General features: G+C 33.6%; 4 protein-coding genes across 5 annotated transcripts; 3 read left to right on the forward strand and 1 right to left on the reverse strand.

Moving 5' to 3' along the window:
- The first annotated feature begins 3262 nt into the window (after nt 1–3262).
- Nucleotides 3263–7862, forward strand: LOC125877083 (U-box domain-containing protein 15). The gene is made up of 2 exons (XM_049558398.1): nt 3263–3704; nt 6755–7862. Exons 1-2 carry the CDS (start codon nt 3349–3351, stop codon nt 7578–7580), a joined length of 1182 nt encoding a protein of 393 aa, XP_049414355.1. The 5' UTR covers nt 3263–3348; the 3' UTR covers nt 7581–7862.
- Nucleotides 7863–9175: 1313 nt separating this feature from the next.
- On the forward strand, nt 9176–11611 carry LOC125875516 (uncharacterized). Of its 2 annotated transcripts, none has more exons than XM_049556497.1 (2): nt 9176–9383; nt 9576–11611. In XM_049556497.1, the coding sequence occupies exon 2, from the start codon at nt 9634–9636 to the stop codon at nt 11380–11382; it is 1749 nt and encodes a 582-aa protein (XP_049412454.1). In that variant the 5' UTR covers nt 9176–9383; nt 9576–9633; the 3' UTR covers nt 11383–11611. The 2 variants fall into 2 exon arrangements, with proteins under 2 accessions (XP_049412454.1, XP_049412453.1); XM_049556496.1 differs by having other exon boundaries at nt 9178–9375.
- Nucleotides 11612–12515: 904 nt separating this feature from the next.
- LOC125875518 (uncharacterized) lies at nt 12516–13849 on the forward strand. The gene is made up of 2 exons (XM_049556500.1): nt 12516–12619; nt 13369–13849. Exon 2 carries the CDS (start codon nt 13383–13385, stop codon nt 13659–13661), a length of 279 nt encoding a protein of 92 aa, XP_049412457.1. The 5' UTR covers nt 12516–12619; nt 13369–13382; the 3' UTR covers nt 13662–13849.
- Nucleotides 13850–14078: 229 nt separating this feature from the next.
- LOC125875517 (probable E3 ubiquitin-protein ligase XERICO) lies at nt 14079–14779 on the reverse strand. The gene has a single exon (XM_049556499.1). It carries the CDS (start codon nt 14777–14779, stop codon nt 14321–14323), a length of 459 nt encoding a protein of 152 aa, XP_049412456.1. The 3' UTR covers nt 14079–14320.
- Nucleotides 14780–22285: the final 7506 nt, after the last annotated feature.

Raw genomic sequence — 22285 nt, forward strand, 5'->3', positions numbered from 1 at the left:
CTGGTACTTCACATTGAATCTGTACCCGTGGCGGAATGCATCGACAACCTCTTAAACTTGTCAATAATTTTTATTTCGACATTTATTTATGTCTTATTCTGAGCATTTGAACACATGATTAAATGTTTTTGCTAGTATTCTCAACCGTCTTATATGGATATGTTAACTACAGAATATGTTACCTTCTTTAATTACACATTACATCAACCTCAATTGGAACAAGCTCGAGATGTTATGGCTTATTGAAGTTAATGTACATGTATAATTAGAGGAGTTGGTATATTTTAAGTAGTTAACTTATGAGCACTTGAGAATATATGGAGAAACTTTTCTCAAGTTTGACCCGGTAAGTATCTAATGAGAATATTTTATCATGTATTTAAGTGTTCAATCGATAAATGCTCTAGTGCGAGTGTTTAAATGAAATTTTCTATGTATTGTGCCAAAAAAGTATGTCTCGAAAGTGTTGATTTTCGTCTTTGTCCTATAATTTGGCTCATAGTTTGTTGATTTTCGTTTTTGCTAGACATCCAAACAAGTGCAAGACAACAACAAACTATGAGCCAAATTATAGGACAAAGTGCCAAGAATATCAGACATGTCATAAGAATTGTACATTTATAATTCCATACAAAATACAAACATTAGCTTCCAAATCACTTGGGTCCATTGGACCTTGGATACTCAAAACTATACCTAGAATTAAGAGTATTTCGTCGAAATATAATTTAGAACTGTCATAAGTTTGTCAATAAGCAAAACAAGCTTTTAACGAAGCTTTGACAAGGGAGAGGGGATGCCTTCTCATACCCGCCCTTATAAAAGCCTACCAGAGAAAAGACTATGCCAAATAGGGGAAGAACGCGATAAAAGATCTCTCCAATCTAATTATTTATATTGGAATTAAAATTTCAACCAAATGCCAAAAGACTAATTCTACATATACACATAGAGACATATTCTACTGGCCAAAACATGAATCTTATTAAAGGAATTAAAAAAAGAAAACTTTATGTTTTAGAGATTTAATGACTTATTACTATAATAATTCTCCGACGAAAGTAATTATTCCTGTTTAGTAAATATGGCCGCCATCAATTTAAAAAAACTATTCTTAGTTGGTTGAGATTGACCAAATTAATAATAGTATATTACTAGGTATAATTGGTAGGTAACCAAACCATTTACCAACATATGAAGTGTCCAAAGTAACTTTAGGTTTGGAAATCCTTAATATATAATTGTTGGGAAAAGTGTAATGGATATATGGTATATTCTTGCCAAGTTCAAGGAGTTGCTAGTTTAATACTTCTTCCTCCGTTTCGATTTATTTGTCTTAATTTAACATGATAAAGTTTAAAAAAATAAAAAAAAACGTTTAAATTTTATTGTCTTAAATTAACGATGTGTGTAATGTATCAACATGCCCTTTTAATCTTATCATTTTAAATCACGTTACAAATAGAGAATATGATTTAACACATTTTTTTAAAAAGTAAGATAAACAAATTAAAATAAGAATATCTTGTTTTATATAGACTAATGACTTTTAACTATTAGCTTATGATCTTTGTGATACAAACCTATGGAAAAGAGTCTTGCTATTGATGTATGTAATTCAAATTTAATTTAGAAGGGACTATTAAGGATGTATTATTATATATATAGATTAATATGAGGAGTCCACAAAGAGATCCAATCATATACTTTTTGAAACTTCGTTTGGTGACTACTTTTCTTGTATATTAGTATTACCCTCTCTAATAATTTCATCATAATTAAGTAATTTGAAAAAGGCATTTTCTAATTACTCTAATAAATCAATAGTACATCACAAATAGAGTATAGAACAATATATTTCCATATTATGATCAACACTAAGCTTAGCCCATATGTGACATTTCTCCGATTTTTATTTAGTGTCCAATATTTATTTGAGAGCAATATTAATATGAATTTATGTTGTTTTCCTTATTTGTATCATTAGAATAACTTTTCTTTGATGTCTTGATGATAAAATAATGTAAATATTGTGTTATCGCCTGATTTGTCCTACCTATAAAATATTGTATTTTAATTCATTTTTACCAAAAAGAATATATTTAGAGAGAAAGAAAAAAAAACTTTCACTGATAGGCTAAAATATAAGACAATCAATCAAATAGACTTTTAAATTCTCATATAATGATTACTTGTCTCATCATTTATCTTAATTATACTTATAATTATAGATAATTTTAGACTTAATAGGATCAAATTCTTTCACACTATTCATATGTAAATTAAAATTATATATTTTTCATAATTCAACTTTACGTGAACTTCTTTATACACGTCTCAATATCTAACCTTCAATAATTCATTTCAATCAATCATATCACCCTACTCTCCCCACCTTCTTCACACGATCATTAATTAGACTCATATAAAAAATAAACTATATTACTTGATTAGCATTTTTTAATTGCATTAGGACCATTATTTTATAATTAAATCCAGACTAGGCCACATCAAGAAGAACACCTTTAGCTTTTATAATTTTAGTATTATTTTCACCATTGATGAATCATTCCTCTTCATATCAAAATGATTAAAAGATATTGTATGTTAATTAATGCATGCATTATTGAACTAACTATGACGACAATATCGTGATTAATTGAAATTAGACTACGTAAATCACATGATCTCAATCTTTAAAACTCCTTTATATATAGGATAAATGATGCTTAAGTTTATCCTAATTTCTAAATACACTTTACTTAAATAACTTGCATAGTACTACTAAGCATAATTATTTCTTATTCTTAATCAACACCTTCACCTTTTCTTCTTTTCACTTTACTAGTTCAAGAAAATAATCAAAATAAAAATTGAAATGCATCATTTAAATAGTTAAAAAAACTTCCCTCTCCCTTGACGTAATAATTTTTTTTTTATTGTTTTATCGACCTCTGATTTAATAGTTGTACATACTAAAAATTATCTTCGTATCTTAATACTCCTATTTTATTTTTCGAAAAAGAACTTATTTCCTATAAATTATCTCTATTTTTCTTAGTTGAGAATTGAGATAAATAATATAGTTTTTTTTTTTTGGATTGAAAGGGGTGTTACTTCCTAAGTAAAAGGTAGTTAATGTATATTTCCTTAAACTTAAGGGGGTGTAAATGTAAAATTAGTAAATTACCATAAAATACGCAAAGACTGAAGAGTGTACAACCTCTAAATAGAAAAGTACAACAGTTGAATCTTAAATAAAGTTGTTCTTCATCTGTAAAAAAAATCAACAGAATCGCCATTGTTGAATACACCCTCTGAAAGAGAGCTCAAAAGGGTGTCAGAAAAATGGTAAAAGAGGAGATATTGATGGAAGAAGAAGAAGAAGAAGGAAAAGGCAATCTTGAAGAGGAAGAAGAAGAGGAGGAGCAGATGCAGACGAAGAACAGAAAATGCAAGAGTGTGATAGAGGAGATAGCAGAGAAGTTGAAGAGTGCAGTGGAAGAGGTAGAAAAAATTGAAGCAGCTAAGGAAATTAGGAAATTAGTGAGGAAATCTTCGTTTTCCGGTAAGACTCGTTCACGGTTTGCCGCCGCCGGCGTTATTCCGCCGTTGGTTGATATGCTACAGCCGTGTTCTTATTCTCTACTTGCTCGTGAAGCTGCTTTATTAGCCCTCCTTAATCTTGCCTCTCGTAATGAAAGGTTCGTACTATTAAACTCTTTTTTTTTTTTGAGAAATATATATTTGTGGATATTTGTTATATATATTTGAAAATGGTGTTTTCTTGGTCTAGATGATTTAGATGGTAAGGATTGTGATTTTTTTCCCGGTAAAGTTGAAAATTTTGGATGTTGAGTTTGGGAATATTTATTACTGTGTAAATGAGAAGAAAAGGTGCTATTAGATGAAAATGGTGGATTTAATGTAAGTCATCCAAATTCCACTTTGACAAACAACTATGATTTTTACTGTAGGTAGCTCTAAATTAAGGCTTTGGTGTAATGGAATGGGTCTTGTACATAAGAAGATGCTCAAATATAGAAACCAGCTATACAAGTCCCCGCGGTGGACATCAGCTTCATACAGAAAGAGCTATTTGGAACAATGAGTAGTAGTTATCAGAGAACAACCAGAGCTAATTTGCAGGAATTTTATGTTAAAGTATAATTTCTTTACTTAGTTATGAGTTGTTGTCACCTAGATGTCATGATGACATTCACGATTTAGTTTTACTTGCACAATAGGGATAAAGAGTTGGCCACTGGACTGGGATGGGGGGATGTAGTTTTTTTGTATATGAATTATGCTATCCATGCTGACGCTAATACTTTATATATGAAGAAAGATGATATAGAACAAGATTAGGGACTGTTAGGCCAAAAGGATATTCCAGTTCCCCCAGATCGAGATACATCATCACTCATTGAGTTTTTATCTTTAGAAGCACATTTCAATGTGGCATCTTCTCATTGGTGTTTTAAAAGGTCTAAATGAAGTGTGGTGCAACTGTGAAATTCACTTGAAAGGCTTGGGGAAGCAATGAGGTGAACATGCCCTAACTGATAGTTCATGAGCCCAGGAGCGTCCCACAAGCAATACTTGGGTCCAACAATGGGGAGGTTGATGGGGGGTTTCTTAGTTGCACCCTGAGGGGGAGGGTTCTGGGAGCTATGGGAAGAAAAGGAACAAGACAGTTATACAGGGTTAGCAGATAACAAGAACCATACCAGATAATATTTAAATCATATCAGTGACCTTGAGTTCATGCGCCAAGGAAGAAGTGGCCTTGGCTACCACTGCCACCTCCAGTGCATGACTCAGGTCACCATTTAGTAGTAGTGCATCTCAATTGTAGGCTGTGAACCAAGGGCCTTGTCTCTCTGGCAAAGCAGCAATGTAAAATTGTAAAATACTCGTAGAAGAACATAAACCTAGAAGCTTCTCTGACAACTGAGCTATTGGGCCGAGCTGAGACCCTAAATTGGCCTTTAGAAGTTGTGTTTCGCGCACCCAAAAAGATTTCTTACCAAAAAATTGCATTTAAAAGTCGTATTTAGTGCTAAACCTTTGCTCGTCAATACCTGTTTGGAGCCAGAAAAGAAGTTTTACATTTAATGTGCAACAACTACAATTTCAAGGATTCGTAAACTGTGTTCTGGAATCTGATTGAGATTTTGAAAGGTCAAAAAGTTGTGAACTTTGGGCTACTTGCCGTGATAGTGAAGTTCTTGCACCTTTGCATCTCACTAGAAGATGTCATCCTGTTTCTGTAATATCTTACTTTTGGTCAGGGCAGAATACATCTTTCCATTTTCGTGTTTTATTTGAAAGAGGAAAAAAATCACCCTTGTTAGGCATGTAAATGAACTTCTCATAGGCTGTAACTGTACAATATGTCCATGGCTCAATCATCTTTATACGCATCATCTCCTGATCTATCTACTGACACAAGGGAGGGAAGCTTTTCTCTCTCTCCAGGTTGTGAAATGGCTAGATAATGGTATCATTTGTTTGGCATATAATTTGTTTTTTTTTTCTGTCCTCCCCTAGTTTCTGTCTTCCCTTTTTTCTGAAGTTCTTTGGGTGTGTTCGGTATGGAGGAAAACATTTGCCAGAAAATGTTTTTCAATTTTCTATCTTTGGTTGGCCAAATTTTTTAGAAAATATTCTCTAGGAAAACAAGTTCCAAATGGGGAAAATGACTTTGCTAGTTGAAGTAGGGAAAAAAATTCTACAACATTTCACATTGATTGTGTTTTCCCCCCGATCCAACACACCTCATCTTCACCCCCACCCCAGTAGCCCAATCCCCACCACCCACCCTACACCCTCACCCCCACCTCCCATAGTATTTGTCTTAGATTATATACAAATGCTTCTAGGATAATATTTCTTGCTTACGTACTTAACACAAGAAAACAAGTAAGAAACCTTGGAAAACATTTTCCATGAAAAACATTCCTTCGTAGCGAACCAGGCGAACACGCCCTTTTTGTCTTGTTTTTCTAAATTTTGTGTTCTCTTGGTGTACTTCCAGATCTTTCTTCACCTTGCTTGTTAGGTGATTGGTGCCTTATTTCCTTGAGAGTTTCCTTGTTATTGGAACAATTAAGATGTCAATGCTCGAGACATGCTGTGGTTATAGTTATACCCCCAAAGAATGGCCAAACGTAGCCATGATCTGAAGCTTGATCGTCTGGTTTCATAATTACAGTACCTTTTCTTACATTTAGATGTGGTTAAATTGTTTGTTTTCTGTTAATTTGGCATTGGAGATTCTCAATAAATTCGGGAGTAAAGATGGATGATTATACAGAATAGAGGATAATTGATGTGCTCACATGGTCATATTTTCCTCTTTCCTTTGCTCATGTAAGCAAGAGTTCTTCGTTTCAGCTTAGGATGGTTTCTGCATACTTGCCAACAACATCCCCTGTTTAGGAATAGCATATAATGAGAATGTCCAAGTTCTCTCTCTCTCTCTCCTGACCTTTCCGTAGGTTTAGTTTAACAGTTTCTTTGGTATTCTCTCTCTCTCTCCTGACCTTTCCGTAGGTTTATTTTAACAGCTTCTTTGATATTCTCTCTCTCTCCTGACCTTTCCGTTGGTTTATTTTAACAGCTTCTTTGGTATCCTTGGACATATATGATATATCGTCATTCTTCTTTTTGAAATCCCCTTATTTTGTAATAATTGCTTGATTCAAGGATAATCAACTTATCTCCTTATATTTCTTTTCAAACTTATCAGAAACAAAATAAGGATCGTTGCATCTGGTGCCATTCCTCCTCTTGTGGAGCTCCTCAAGTTCCAAAATGGCAATTTGAAAGAACTAGCAGCTGCTGCTATTTTGACATTATCAGCTGCTGCAGCCAATAAACCAACAATAGCTGCATCCGGAGTTGGACCTCTTCTGGTGCAGATCCTTAGTTCAGGAACTGTTCAAGGAAGGGTTGATTCCGTCACATCCCTCCACAATCTCTCCACAAGCAAAGAAGATCCCAAGTTGGTTCTTGATGCTAGAGCAGTTTATCCACTAATGAATCTCCTCAAAGACTGCAAGAAATATTCCAAGTTTGCCGAGAAAACCACAACGCTACTGGAAATCCTCTCTAATTCTGAGGAGGGAAGAGATGCAATCACAAATGCAGATGGTGGAATACTTACTCTAGTCGAAACTGTTGAGGATGGGTCACTCGTCAGCACAGAACACGCTGTTGGGGCTTTGCTGTCATTGTGTCAAAGTAGCCGAGACAAGTACAGGGAACTCATTCTCAAAGAAGGCGCCATTCCAGGCCTTTTACGGTTAACTGCAGAGGGCACACCTCTAGCTCAGGAAAGAGCTAGAACACTTTTGGACTTGCTTCGAGACTCTCCTCCTGAAAATAGATTCTCATCCTCCACATTGGAGAGAATAGTATACGACTTCGCTGCACAAGTTGATGGAACAGATAAAGCAGCTGACACAGCCAAGAGATTGTTGCAAGACATGGTTCACAGAAGTGTGGAGCTGAGCATGAGTCGTTTACAGTTAAGGGCTTCATCGTGTACCCCTTCAAAGGTGCAGTCTTCATGAACAATTAGATAGTTTCAGGTTTTCACATAGACCAGTATACAGCTAAGAAAACAGCAGCTATGTAAATGATGGACTATATTAGCTCTTCTTCCTCTGCCCGATTTTATGTGGAAAGACGCGGAGTTGCAAAGGCCATATGACTGGAAACTAGTAGCTAGTACATGCTGGTGGTAAAACCAGTGGTCCTGCATAGGTGATTTTCTTGACCTTAATGAGCATTGTACATTTCTAATTCAATCACACATTTGTAAAGTTTGCAAGTACTTGCACATTGCCATTTTTCATGATGTTATATCTACCATTTTGTTAGAAAAGGTTCCTCTGCAGAAGAAAATTCACTGAATAAGGTCTATGACATTTGGCCATATGCAGTTTCTTCCTTTAATCTAGACTTCCTTGCTTTGTATGTATAAACAATTTATTTAGAATTCAGTTAGCTTTTCTTTTTGTTTCCCACCCAGTATCCAGTACTCCTATTGGAGCCCGACTAAATCCGAATTTGCGCTAGGAAGTCCCACAGTTAGTTTTAACTTGCTTCTTTAAAAAATCAGAATTCACAAACTCAAAATTTTAGTTTTTCTATCTTCTGATTGAATCGCCTGCCTTCGTTTACGCCCTACTTGAAAGGCTTGCTTTCTTACAAATTAGTTATGGTTTGAGATGAGAAAAAGCCAGGCCAAACACAATGAATAAGAAATTGAGAGAACAGATAGAATAATTCTTGTTCGATCGAGTTCTAGCTAGAGCAACGTCCTTTCCTAAATGAGGACCATGAGCCGATAACTTACACAAAAAGATCTTTAAATTATACACGAAAAATTTATGATGCTTATTAAGTTCGAAATCCATGAATTATTTATTGAGTTTGAACTCATTTTTTTTTCTTTCTTTTGAGTTTCTCGATCTACAATTAGGATTCTATCCGTAACCGTCCTAAACAAAAACAATACATTTACTTTGATTTTTATATTTTGAACACTTTTTAATCCTTTTCCATATTTATTAGAGTAAAAGCTAAGGTCAATTTTTTTAATTTTAAAATTCTTTTTTAATTTTTAAAAATGACAAGTATTGTTTTTTTTAAAAGATAAAATGCATAGTAGATCATTCTCGACCTTCTTTATTTTCGATAAAAGAAAAATGTCATGATTTAGATCAATAATTTTTAATAATCATTGCAAGTAGAATAGATCGGAGGAAGTAATGATCTTCGGTCTCTAATTATTTTATACTAATAAAGTTCCTATTTTTGTTTGCTAAAGGCGTAAAGGTAGTAAGTCGGGGCCGGCCATAACATAAGGCTATTACTTTCAGACCCCTCTCGTTCTCCGAGAGAGTAATTCGCTGCGTGAACAACTCGATTATGCCTTGTATGTGCTCTACAGGTTGCACATAATCTTTCTTCCCAATGAACCCTTTTTTTAAATTCAAAACACAGACATTACGTTCGATTCGAAAGGCATGATTTTCAGTATCTCTTCGAATAGGACCCACACTAGTCCGACTACTATGTCTCTGGATAGGGCCCCCACTAGTCCGGCTAGCTAGTCAAAGGATAATTTAGTCAATAAGAAAACCTAGGGGGGGTGACACTACAAATTTTCGAAACACGCATAATGCTTATATTGTTCCGTGATTTAGGCCTCACTCTATTCGCTAATCACATTTCGACCCCCGATGTTTTTGTCGGTGTACATAATAAGTAAATTAGCTTTACTTAACTAATTACTCTCCACACACAGAGAGAATGAAAGAAAAGTACTGAAATCTATGTTCAATCACCAAGCTGGATGAGGTAAAAAAGTAATCTTTATACTGTATAAAGTCGTTTGAAAGCATAATTTCAGCTTTAACATAGTCAATTCTTGTTTGTACTTACCCAGATCTATGAATTCTTGGTTTTACTTTGTCAAATTTCATGTTTCTTGAATACCCTTTTAGTCATTTTGTTGAGTGGTGGTAGTAGTCTAATTATATGTTTTGCATATTTTACAGATTTAGTTCTTGTTGTGTTTGAAGCTTAAATGCTATAGTGAGAAAAAGTGGGGAAAAAATGTTGGGTCGGCCGTCACTTTTGCTGTCTAGGAGTGGAAGTTTTAGGCCAGAAAATTTGGGTCAAAATGCAATGGCTATGATTGGGAATCTTTGTTTCACTATATTTGTAGTTGGGGTTTTGGTTTTCACTATAATTGCTGCAACTTATCAGCCTGAAGACCCATTGTTCCACCCTTCAGCAAAAATCACTAATTTCCTTACTTCCAAATCTAATGCTACATTTAGAGCTGATGATAGTGTTGTGAGGACTGGTGAGGACTTTCTTGGTGTTAATCAGACAGCGTTTACGACGTTCATTAACCTCAATGATGTTGATGTACCGGAGAATGCTGATGGTGGGGGTGTCACTGAGAATAATTTGGACTGTAGTGGCAAGATTGATGATCCTGTTGATTGCACCGATCCGGATGTGTTTCATTTGTTGATGAGAGCTGCCATTGAGAAGTTTAAGGACATACATTTTTACCGGTTTGGGAAGCCAGTCAGGGGGTCTAATGATAGTTCCTGCCATATGGCGTGGCGGTTTAGGCCTAAGGAAGGGAAGACTGCTGCCTTTTATAAGGATTACCGGTCTTTTGTGGTTTCTAGGTCGGAGAACTGTACCCTTGATGTGGTCAGTATAGGTGATTATCATTCTGGTGGAAATGCCCGCAAGAGGAAGAGAAAGAACAGGGCAGGGTCTGATAGAACTCTTGGTAAGCTAGATGAGGGATTCGAGAAGGTAACTCCTAAGACAGAGGGTGAACCTATTGCTCTGCCTGTGGTTGGGGAAGCTGTAAATGACTCACTTCCTGTGGTGGAATCGGAGAGTTCATTTGGTAATGGTAAGTATTTGATTTATTCTGGAGGTGGGGATAGGTGCAAGAGCATGAGCCATTACCTTTGGAGTTTCATGTGTGCATTGGGCGAGGCTCAATATCTGAACAGGACCTTGATAATGGACTTAAGTATTTGTTTATCCAAGATTTACACTTCATCTGGTGTAGATGAGGAAGGAAAGGATTTCAGGTTTTACTTCGATTTTGAGCACTTAAAGGATTCAGCGTCAGTCCTCGATCAGGTCCAGTTTTGGTCAGATTGGGACCAATGGCATAAGAAAGACAGATTAAGTCTTCATCTTGTGGAGGATTTTAGGATTACACCGATGAAGTTATCCGGAGTGCAGGATACTTTAATCACGAGGAAATTTGGTTCTGTGGAGCCAGATAATTACTGGTACAGGGTATGTGAGGGTGAAACAGAATCAGTTGTTCAACGACCATGGCATCTGGTATGGAAATCAAGACGATTGATGGACATCGTCTTAGCTATTTCATCGAGGTTAAATTGGGATTATGACTCAGTTCATGTTGTAAGGGGTGAGAAGGCAAGGAATCGTGAAATGTGGCCACATTTGGCAGAAGATACTTCTCCCGAGGCTCTACTATCTAGCTTGCAGGACAAGATCGACGACGGTCGGAACCTGTATATTGCAACTAATGAACCAGATACATCCTTTTTTGACCCTTTAAAAGACAAGTATTCCACCCATTTCCTTCACGAATATAAAGATCTTTGGGATGATAAAAGTGAGTGGTATGCAGAGACAGCAAAACTTAATAACGGGAATCCAGTTGAATTTGATGGGTACATGAGGGCTTCAGTTGATACGGAAGTTTTCTTTAGGGGTAAAAAGCAGGTTGAGACATTTAATGATCTCACCAGAGACTGCAAGGATGGGATCAATACATGCACATCGTCCAGCTAATTTCTGACTGGCGTTTGAAGCTTTACTCTTGCAGTTTTTGGGTAAATCTATACCATACTGTTGTTTTAGGTAAGCTTGTTCCTAAGTATCTATTTTGAATAGCAATCACAGATTATTTCTTTAGTTGTACCTCTTTATCGTGTAGTTACATTGTATTCGGTGTCTGCTTCCAGCTTGTATCCTTTCATTTGGTAAGTAATAAGAATCTCATTTGTGTTTCTGACTCAAATTGCTGTTGCATTAATCGTGAAATTGTTGTTTGATCTCATTTTGTGCTTATGCAAATCAAAATGCTTCTCTCAAGCTTTGATTCCGGAAAAATGTGAATAATCTTTATAGCCAAAATCGGTAGTTAATGTGCATTCTAGCATATTTCCTTATCCTCCACAAGTAGAACTTGACAGATATGGAATAACTCGATGCATCCTTTATTGCATCGTTGGCTTGTTGAAGATAGAATCATGCTTTTCCTGTGTCATCGGAAATAGGTAGATTGATAACTGAGTCGCGTATTTTCAGTTCCTACAAAATCTCTTGCTTCCAAGTAAGTAGCGAAACTTGGTCATAATGAAATTCTTATGCCCATCGAATCCTTTTGAAAATGAAGAGAACATAAAGTTTCAACTTACTGCTACGATTATACATCCTTCTACTTATAGAGTCAGCTTTCTAATTGAATTTGTGAGATTGTATTGCCAGCATTTTTACTATGATTTTGCAATTTACATCTGAATTTTAAGATTTCTGAGAGCTTATCCCTGTCTTTACAACTCCCCAACACCACTTTTTTTTTGTTTAATCGTTGCACTTGAGCCAAGGGTCCTTCAAAAACAACTTCTTTACCTTCACGAGGTAGAGGTAAAGTCTGTGTACATTCTACCCTTCCCAGGCCTCATTGTTGTTGTTGTACCAAAGATTGTGGGAGTCTAGATGACTTGTTTTTGGCTACATGTTTTATATGAGAAAAAAGCCTTAATTTTTCTCCCAATATATTTTAATATAATAATAAAAAGTAAAAAAAGGAAAAAAAAATAGTGGTGTGAAAAACAGAAATGACAAGAGCCTCAGGAAAAGGCAAAGCATAAACATGAGGGAGAAACTAAGAATTATTCCTGGAGAGGAATTGTTTTTTTCTTTTGGGAGGAATTCTCCTTGGAATCCTTCTCCTTTTCCTTCTTCTCATATTTCTTATTTCATTACAAACCTTTCAACAATTCCCCCAATCAGATTTTTCCAGGTATTAAATGTTATGTTACTATCTTCATATGATTTTTTTTTTTTTTTTTTATACTTTTAATGTAAATGCTTTTTTTTTTTTTGAATCTTTAATAATGAAAAAATGGATGTTAATTTTGATCATGGTACCATAATGTTGACGTATGGTGGGAAACAAAGTACATAATGTTGACATACAATCATGCATTTTTATTTGAATTCAAAGGAAGAAAAAAAACCCAATTTCATTTGGAAAAGTGAAGAGAGAAATTAAAAAGANTTTTTTTTTTTTTTTTTTATACTCTTTAATGTAAATGCCTTTTTTTTTTGAATCTTTAATAATGAAAAATTGGATGTTAATTTTGATCATGGTAACATAATGTTGACATATGGTGGGAAACAAAGTACATAATGTTGACATACAATCATACATTTTTATTTGAATTCAAGGAAGAAAAAAAACCCAATTTCATTTGGAAAAGTGAAGAGAGAAATTAAAAAGAAATGGTAATTTAAACCTTCATTTTTAACGGTTTTCACCAATTCTATAAATGTGCATCGATCAAAATTTCTTTCATAATATGAAACTATGTCTAGTTCAAGAATCAAGATTCTCTTATGGCATGCAATATAATTCATGACAAATAATACCAACCAGTACCCTCTCCTCGTCATCTGGCTCTAGACGGGTTTTAGCCCCTATACATGGTCTTACGACTTTGCAAGGATCATACAAAAGACTATTGTTCTAAAAATGGCTCTCTTTTGCAGAGTCCACTCAAGAAATGGCTAAACAATCAAGTGTGAGTGAACATACAATTGAGATTGGAAGACCTAAGAAGAAGTTGATTGTGCCAAGCAGTGTCTTGGAGGGCATGAAGCATATGGCATCTTCAATGCCATCCTCACCTTCAGGCCAACCAAAGAGCGCAAAGTATAACTGCTTGTGCTCACCAACCACACACACCGGTTCTTTCAGATGCAGATACCACAGGAGTGCTAGCCTGACTCGAAATAGCATGTCCGTTGGCTCGAAACTCTCTGAACTGGCTGCTGAAAAATGACTCAAATTCTGATGCATAGGATGGATGCTGAAAAATTACTCAAAAGTAATGTTTCATATCTAGGGTAATTCTTACTGTCCTCCTATGACATTTCATCTGTAATTAAACATGTAATAAGGACTATAAGTTTTCTGTCTCTGATTAGTTGTGAAATCATGAAGAATGCTTGGTTGTACGTTATATTATTTATTGGTTGATTCTGAGTTCAATCATTGCACATGCTTTTGCCTAACCCCTCCACCCCACCCAAAAAATGTTGTCTGGTGCTTTGTCAAATCGTTCAAAAGTAGTGCCTTTTTAGAGGATCCAAAACAGGTAGGTCAACATTTTTTAAGAATCCAAACAACATAGCTTCCCGGACACTGAAAATAACCTCTCAGAAAACACATAACTAAGCAAGCAGAAAGAGACCATTCATGATGGAAAACATCATAGCAAAATCTTCCATATATTATGTACGTGAATGTATGAATTCTTGGTCGCAGTAAAGAGACCCGTCACTCTGAGAGGACGCCAAGCATTACAAACACGAAAAGCTACAGAACTACCCAATGTCAAAGATCAACCATTGCATGTACTCAGCCTGTACACTACTAAGCTGTACACCAGGACATCCTCAAGATGTATAGTAGTGTTATAGCCTCGATAAACTTCTAACCTCACATAGGACAAGTATCTTCTTCGCCTTCTTGAGACATCATGTAATTCCTGCAAAGTGGACAAGTTACATTCCAGTACTTGAGCCACTTCTCTAAACAATGCTTGTGGAAAACATGGCCACATGAGAGATGGTTTATCTCTGCATCAGGCTCAAAATCTGTCAGGCAGACGGAGCACTCTTTCTCAGCATGGTTAGAGATACAGATTGAATCATAACGAATTGCAGGGGTATGGCTTCTGAATTCCTCCATATATGACTCTGATGGGCTTCTGCGACATTCAAACGAGTCCAAGGAGCCTTCGATGGAATAATCGTCCCATGATGCAATATGGATGCCAATCACATGAAGGATCGATCGGACCATCTCCTTGACAATGGAGATGGATATGGCTGTGTTCACTAGAATAACACAGAGCACTCCTGCATCCGCTGGAGTTGGATACTGTGAGAGGCCCATACTGGATTGGAATCTAGTCATAAAATGAAACATCAACCGTTAGTCTTGTTGAATTTCAGGCAAAACTATAAACTGACCAATGAAAAAAGTGCATTATAGTTTCTCAAACAAGAACAGCAACACCACAAGCTTCATATTCTTTTAGCTAAAAAAATCTGTCAAAATACATCTTACAGCCAAGTTACATAAACTCATTTAGCTAAAAATATCTTCCCAAAATTGCTCTCCAAATATTCCTAGTAGACTGGAATAAACAGTCTGCTCAGAGGGGAGGGTAGACACCTACCCCTACCTTGGCAGGTAGAGAGACTGTTTCCGATAAACTCTCGACTCAAGGAAAGCAAAAAACACAACATTTATGAAGACATATGCAGTAACAACAACAGGATAGTAAGAAAATAGAGGCATAAGGAGACAACAAGACTAATAATTGCTTCTAGTTATGCAATATTAAGGTCAAGATGATCCAAACAAAAAGAGGCCATCCAGAACAGAACTTCTGAAAAAAGGAGTTTTTACCTAGGCTGAAACTAAGAGATTTTCTACTAGCAACAACTTCTGGAATAGCTGAGTGAACTGGACCTGCATAGAAACAAGAATCAATAAGTCAATTATGAGGAAAAGTTAAAACAACCTACAGGCCACAGCAGTAAGACAATTATAAATGGAACAACTCCTCCAATAAAAGCAGAAACCCAATCAAGAAATGAAAATTGGAGCTATGTTACACATCTCAAACAAGAAATGGAAACCCCATTAATTGGAAAGTCCTTCTCTTCCTTTAAAAGTTGAGTTTTGTTCCATTGAAAAAATAAATCTTTATGAACATGGATCCAAGAACCAGAGAAACTTCTGCTAAAAAACTGTAATAATTTCATTTTCCTGATACCAAATGTAAATAGACAAAGGAAAAAAAACAACCCCTTTTCAGGATAACAAGGAAATCTCAGACCACAAATTGCAAATCATGTAATAAAACACCCAAACACAGAACTTTTCAATATTGAATAAAATGTGAAGATCCCAAGGTAAATCATCATCCATCATCAAGAAAGACTAAAATATGAGTAAAACTCAAATCAAATGAAAAAAAATCACTTCAAAGAGACAGAAGCAGGAAATACAAAACAATTCTTGAACAATAAGATCTAATTACAGATCAAGACTCACATATTACCATCAAGAACTGCATAAAAAAATAGTCTTTTTTTCTTTTCAATACTATATAAATGGTAAAGATGCTTGTGAACCAAATAAATAAAAGGATAAAAGAACACAAAATTATGAAGAGATAAAGATACTAGTACTAGTAATAGATAAAAAGGGTACTAGTTAGTACTACTTACTTTATATTATAGCCAATAGGTGTAGTAGGAGCTAGAAGAAGTTAGAGATTTCTTTGAAATTTGAAAATTTAAGAAAATTGGGAGAGAAATTTATTGTTGCTAGGGTATAAGGGTAGGGTTGTAGATTCATAGGATATATCAAGAGAGGACAATGTTGATAATGGTTGATGATATAGCCTCCTTCTATCAACCCTCAAAGACCCTTCTATTTATAATAGTAATAATAATAATAAATAATTGAGTAATAATAATAATAATACAAGCAAATTATATTGGGACCCAATATAAATTGTCCCTTTGCTTCATTCCATGTTCACATTATAATGTAATTAATCACCCCCTTGGACCATTTGGTACTTGCCCCAACTCTCATATTCAACTATGGTTTATCTTTATTCATTGGTGTTTTTGCATGAATTGCAAATTATAGTGATGAACTGGATGAACTGTTTTTTCTTTAATAAGAGATTTTGATTTCGAACTTTGGAGGTACGAGAGGTTGGTTATGATTTCGAGCTTGTACGAGAGGTTGGTTTATAGTAGGTATGAGGAGTGGTAAAGGTAGATCAAAGAAGTATTGGTGATAGGTGATTGGACATGACAGACTCAACTTCAATAAAGGTAACTTAGGACATAACCTTAGGTAGAAAGGTGTGGATGACGCGTACAAGGGTAGAAGACTAGTATGTAGTGGAGTGTTGTCTTGCTTGCCGATAGTTTAAGCTTGGTGGTGTTTTGTGTTGTACTAGTTGTATTATTGTAGTTCTTGATTATGATACCTATCATTGTCTGTTGTTTATTGTATTTCGATTATCGCACTATAGTGTTGTTCTTGGTCCTTTCTTTTAGGATTTGCACTGCCCCTTGTTAGTTGCTATATTTTTTTTCTCTCTTTTCTTTTTTCTTGTACTTGAATTTGGTGTACTTGAGCCTAAGATTTTTTTAAAACAGCCTCTCTAGTAATGATAATGTTTGCATACACTCAATCCTCCCAAGAGACCTAGACTCCGCTTGTGGTATATTACACGGGATGTGTTCTTATTATTATTATTGATTTCAAGCTTTGAATATGAAAAAATCTTTAATAAGAAGCACTATCTTTAAATACGCAATATCCCACACAAATTCAAATTAATTTAACTTTAATAATAGATATCCAACAATTAATGGAAAATCAAAAAAGAAGAAAGGTTTAATTCTGGTAGGAGTTGGAAACCAAAAAAGAAAAAAAGGTTTCATTCTGGTAGAAGTTGGAAATTTATGTTCATGCATGTAAAAGAATGTCATGTTAAATTGTGACTGATTTTTGATGATTTTGCTATGAATTTATCATTATGACGAAATTTATGACGAATCAGTCCGAATGTTTATCTTGAATTTTTTGTTTATATCAATATAAATAAATAGAAAGAAGATGAAGACGATTCAATGCCATATGTACAGATGAAATGAATTACTTAATATTTTGTTTTGTCTATCTAAACTTTAAATGTGCGATCTCAAAATTCTCAACCACGACCACACCATTAGATGCAACATAATGCATAATTTGCGTGATACAAATGCCTTTTTCTACCCCATTATTATTTAAATAATGCAGCAATTTGCTTCTAAAAAGCATTATAGGATTACTTATAACTTTAACCAATTATTATTCTGATGAGTAAAGTATTACTAATAACTATATTTCAATCTCAATTTATTTAAGTTGGGATTACGAATCCTTAATTACTTTTCCACTTAAATTCATTTCATGTCATTACAAATAAAAGTAACAACAATATGAATATTCCAAATTTTGATTATTTGGAAAAGACTTATGATTTATGACCAATGTCTTCATAATTTCCTTTTATGGAGTAATATATTATTATAATATATAGAAGCAAAATACAAAAAATATAAATAATGCTTTAACTTTTTTTTTCCCTTTCCATTCAACTATTTTTCTTTATTTTAATGTTCAGTTGTGCTTGTTATGTAAGTTGACCACATGATCCCTCACATGGACGGTTAATAATTAATGCTAATAATTGTACTTATGAACTGATTAAAAGATTTGGTTATTAACGGGAAGAAACATTTTATATTTAATAATAAATTAATTAATTATAGTATTTCGATAAATCCAATAAAGGTATAGATTTTAACCTCTAACAGAAGCTACAAAATAAACTAAGTACGTCTTTCGAATTTAATACGAAGGAGTAATTAAAAAGTATTTAATTTGGGTTTAATTTATCATATTTTCTTGTGCTTGTTCAAATGACTAGCTAACTTGAACTTTGAATACACATTGTTTATTTAAAGTGAACATAAATCATTGACTAAATAGTTTATGCTTAGTTAATTATCTTTTAAACAATTTTTTTTAAAAAAGTTTGTCTTGTTATAAATTTACAATTTGTTATGGATGCTAATAAGACTTAGGGTATGAGTAACTCGTAAAATTAACATGTGTTGTGGTGCAGTGGTGGTACTGCTCCACCATTAATCAGAGGTTTTCGGTTCGAGCATTGAATATGAAGAAAATTTTGTTGGGACCTCTCCCGAGTGACCCTGCAGTGCGCGATTCGGATTTAGTCAAAGCTTCAATACAAGCTTTGAACACTGGATGAGAAATTAAAAAAAAACTCGTAAAAAAGAGTTAGTCGTCTAATCAAATATCATGAATCGATGATAAAATAATTGAATTCTCTCCATCTTTAATCATATGTATTAAATTTAAGTTATGTGAACAGTGTATTTCTTGCTTAGGCCATCATTCAATGTTATATTATATTTTAATTTCTGCTTTTGAGGTAGTATATATACATTTTATTTTGAGACCCGTTGTGTATAGCCTTGATATGATTCTTGTACAACTTCTCATTTGATGATTGATATAAAAATTTAGTTACAAAGAAATAATTTATAGACAAAAACGGGTCTAATCAGAAAAAAAAAATTCTGCACAAATTGACTAAAAGAAAAGATTTATAAAGTAATTGTTAACCATATATATTGTATGTGGCGAAGTGTTGGCCCTTCAAATAATTCGTACGTCCTAAAGATAAAAGTATTAACGAAAATGAAGATGTTGAAATGAATGTGTGCGTGCGTATATTAGGAGAGATAGAACTAGAAATGATGATATTCAAGATAAGGTGAGAGTGATCTCAGTGGTGGACACGATGAGAGAGGTAAGACTGATGATTCAGACATGTGAAGAGGAGATGCTCAGATATCTCAATGGAGAGGTGTGAGGAGTTGACTATTATATATGGATGTGGGGAGAGGTAGAAGTAGGTCGAAGAAATATTGAGTAGAGGTTATTAGACAAGATACGATATGCTTGATGTTTACGAAGACATGACCCTATATAGGAGGATGCATAGGTCGAGAATACTAGGTAATCGATCGAGTGTTGTTTAGTTTCTCTTATTAATATTATTACTCCCATATATACTATATCTAAGTCTTCAATCTTATTATTACCTATTGTTTCACTTTGGTCCATATTATTTATTGTTGCTATTGTTTTCTTTCTCCTTTATTTTTAACATGATTTTTTTATTTTTGTATTTTCTTTCCATATTGATATGCTTTATCTGAGGGTGAAAACAACATATTTACCTTCACAAAATAGAAATAAAATTGCACACACCATCCTCCTTAAATTCTGCTTATGAAATTATATTAAATATATTATTATTTTTATTGTTATAATTTCTCTTCTTAAAATTAAGTTCCAACTATATATATAACAACAAATTGTCGAGTGGACAAATGACAGAGCTTTACCAACTAAAGTGTTAGCAATTTCAATAATAATGCATACTCGTTCTCTCTTTATTTCATCCAAATTATTAAGACATATTTATTTTGTAACGAATTAACGATTTAACTTTATCTAAATATTATAAAAACAATTAAATAATTGTCTTTCAATAAAAGAATCACTTAATTTTGCCAAAACTTCACATGGAGACACAATCTTTTTGTGAAAAATACTCGATAGTGACTAAAAATCTCAAAATTTAAATCATAAATGTTTAATTATTTTTGTTCTAATTTTTCCATTAGTGCACCTATTAGGAATGGCAAGTGGTGCGGGACAGAATAGTTATTGAACAAATTCTTTTTCAACTCATGAAAGCTTTAACCCATTCCACCCCACACAACATAATTTGATATTTTCAACGTGCCCCACCCAAAATTATTATATCTTTTACCTTTAGTTGCTCATAAAAATAAAAATAATTATAGAGATAATAGCTTTCATGTAATAATTAAGTTATTTAAAGTTCAAACTCGATAATTAAAACAACTCAATAAATATTAGTGTTGGACATGTGATATTCAATTTGATATATATTTTCAAAATTTTGTTTTGATAATTTGGTAATTGGTACTTCAATTTCCACATAATATAATAAGTATTTATTCTTAACCACAACAACATAATTTTTATTTTTTTTAAAAATTATGTCTATTTCGCTTTGTGTAAATTTAAACTAGCACCTGCCTCACAATAGCTTAAATCCACCCCACATCTTATTTGCACCGTTCTATTGTCATTCCTACTATCCATTATTAATTTATTATATCCTGAGATTGGGTGTGCAGTCTTTGTGTATTTCTTATTTTTTAAAGTTGTGAAACATAAATATGTATGTTTGGTAAACAATAATTGAGGCTGAAGCCCCCATTAGTTTTAGTGTGGGCCCTTTTTTGCTTTATGTGATGATAATATGTAGGTAGATTTGAGTGACTTTTTTTTAATTTAAGAAAGTGATAATTAACTTTTGTGACATCAGTAAAATTAAATAATTTTTTATTATAAATACTTTAACAATATTAATTGTCTTCATACTATTTAATCGGTTTAGTATCTCTTTGGTGATCAGTAACTGGTCTTGACTTGCAGTGCTTTATGTACAATATATAGATTTTGAATTTTCTAAATATATGATTAGAAGTTGACTCAGTGTTCTTAGGAAATTCAAAATTCACCGTCCTGTGCACACCTTCATCATAAAAATAAATGGTGGAGGTTAAATGTTAACTATAATTATAAATGTATATATAATTTTGCACACCCTTAACACAACTCATGAAAAGTAAATTTGCACGCATTTGCCAAATTTTTGACTTTGCCACTAAATTCCTATAGATTACTAAAATGTGCTAGGGCGACCTTCATTACTCTGGATATGGAGTCAAGATTTTCTTTGCAAAAAAAAAAATTAAATCAATATTTCACGAATAATACAAACAACAATAATGAGGTTAAATATCTTTTTTTTTATCTACAAATTTCTATCCAAAAATCCGATTTTAGAAGTTTTGGGCGAAGCAAATTATAAATAGTGCATAGTAAAAATATTTAAAAAGGAAAAATGAAAATGAACTTGTTACGATACACATAATATGGATAATGAGATTTTGGCACCATTTAATACTTTTTACAATTCACACAAAATGGATAAGGAGATTTTGGCACTATTTAAGTTCGATATATCATTGATGAGATCATATATATATATATATAGATGGTAATGTCAAGATCCTGTCTAAGATAAGGTCGATGAGAGGGCTAGAGTGGTCTTGATCGGAATCACATGATTGAACGATGTTTATTTTGTAAACTAGTTAAGAAATAAAATTGTACATTTGTTGTCAGCTATAATTTTTGAAATATTGATAAGCAACATGTTGCATGAGGCAGATGTTGAAAGGGAAAATATTGGGTAATATCAACATCTTTTCTATGACAAAACCGATGAAGATGGCATAGGTTAGAATCATGCATCAAACATGACACTTGTTTAATTTAATGAACTTAATTAAAAAATAAAATTACGTCATTACTAAACTTTTGACACGATGATAGATAATGATATTGAATCTATCAATATTTGTATGTTACTTATTGTTATCTATTACTTATGTTTTTTTTGCAAGGCTACATTTGTCACTTATCATCTTGCTGGTACAATGAATTGCCTTAGAGAAGTCCCATCTTCATTGGGAGATATCGAAGGAAAAACTAGACAACTAATTGTTACGTGCTCACCAATGACACATGTAAAATATCGATTTCAATTGAATTCAGTATTTTCAACGCAAAATTTAAATGTAAACATAAAAAATATATTAAAATTTCATTAATTATTAG

This window comes from Solanum stenotomum, chromosome 9 (assembly GCF_019186545.1).
Source record: "Solanum stenotomum isolate F172 chromosome 9, ASM1918654v1, whole genome shotgun sequence".
NCBI classification, from domain to species: Eukaryota; Viridiplantae; Streptophyta; class Magnoliopsida; order Solanales; family Solanaceae; genus Solanum; species Solanum stenotomum.

Coding starts and splice junctions, on each gene's coding strand:
- LOC125877083 (XM_049558398.1), top strand. CDS start 3,349: ATGGTAAAAGAGGAGATATTGATGGAAGAAGAAGAAGAAGAAGGAAAA. Junction 3,705..6,754: donor CTTGCCTCTCGTAATGAAAG/GTTCGTACTATT, acceptor CAAACTTATCAG/AAACAAAATAAGGATCGTTG.
- LOC125875516 (XM_049556497.1), top strand. CDS start 9,634: ATGTTGGGTCGGCCGTCACTTTTGCTGTCTAGGAGTGGAAGTTTTAGG.
- LOC125875518 (XM_049556500.1), top strand. CDS start 13,383: ATGGCTAAACAATCAAGTGTGAGTGAACATACAATTGAGATTGGAAGA.
- LOC125875517 (XM_049556499.1), bottom strand. CDS start 14,779: ATGGGCCTCTCACAGTATCCAACTCCAGCGGATGCAGGAGTGCTCTGT.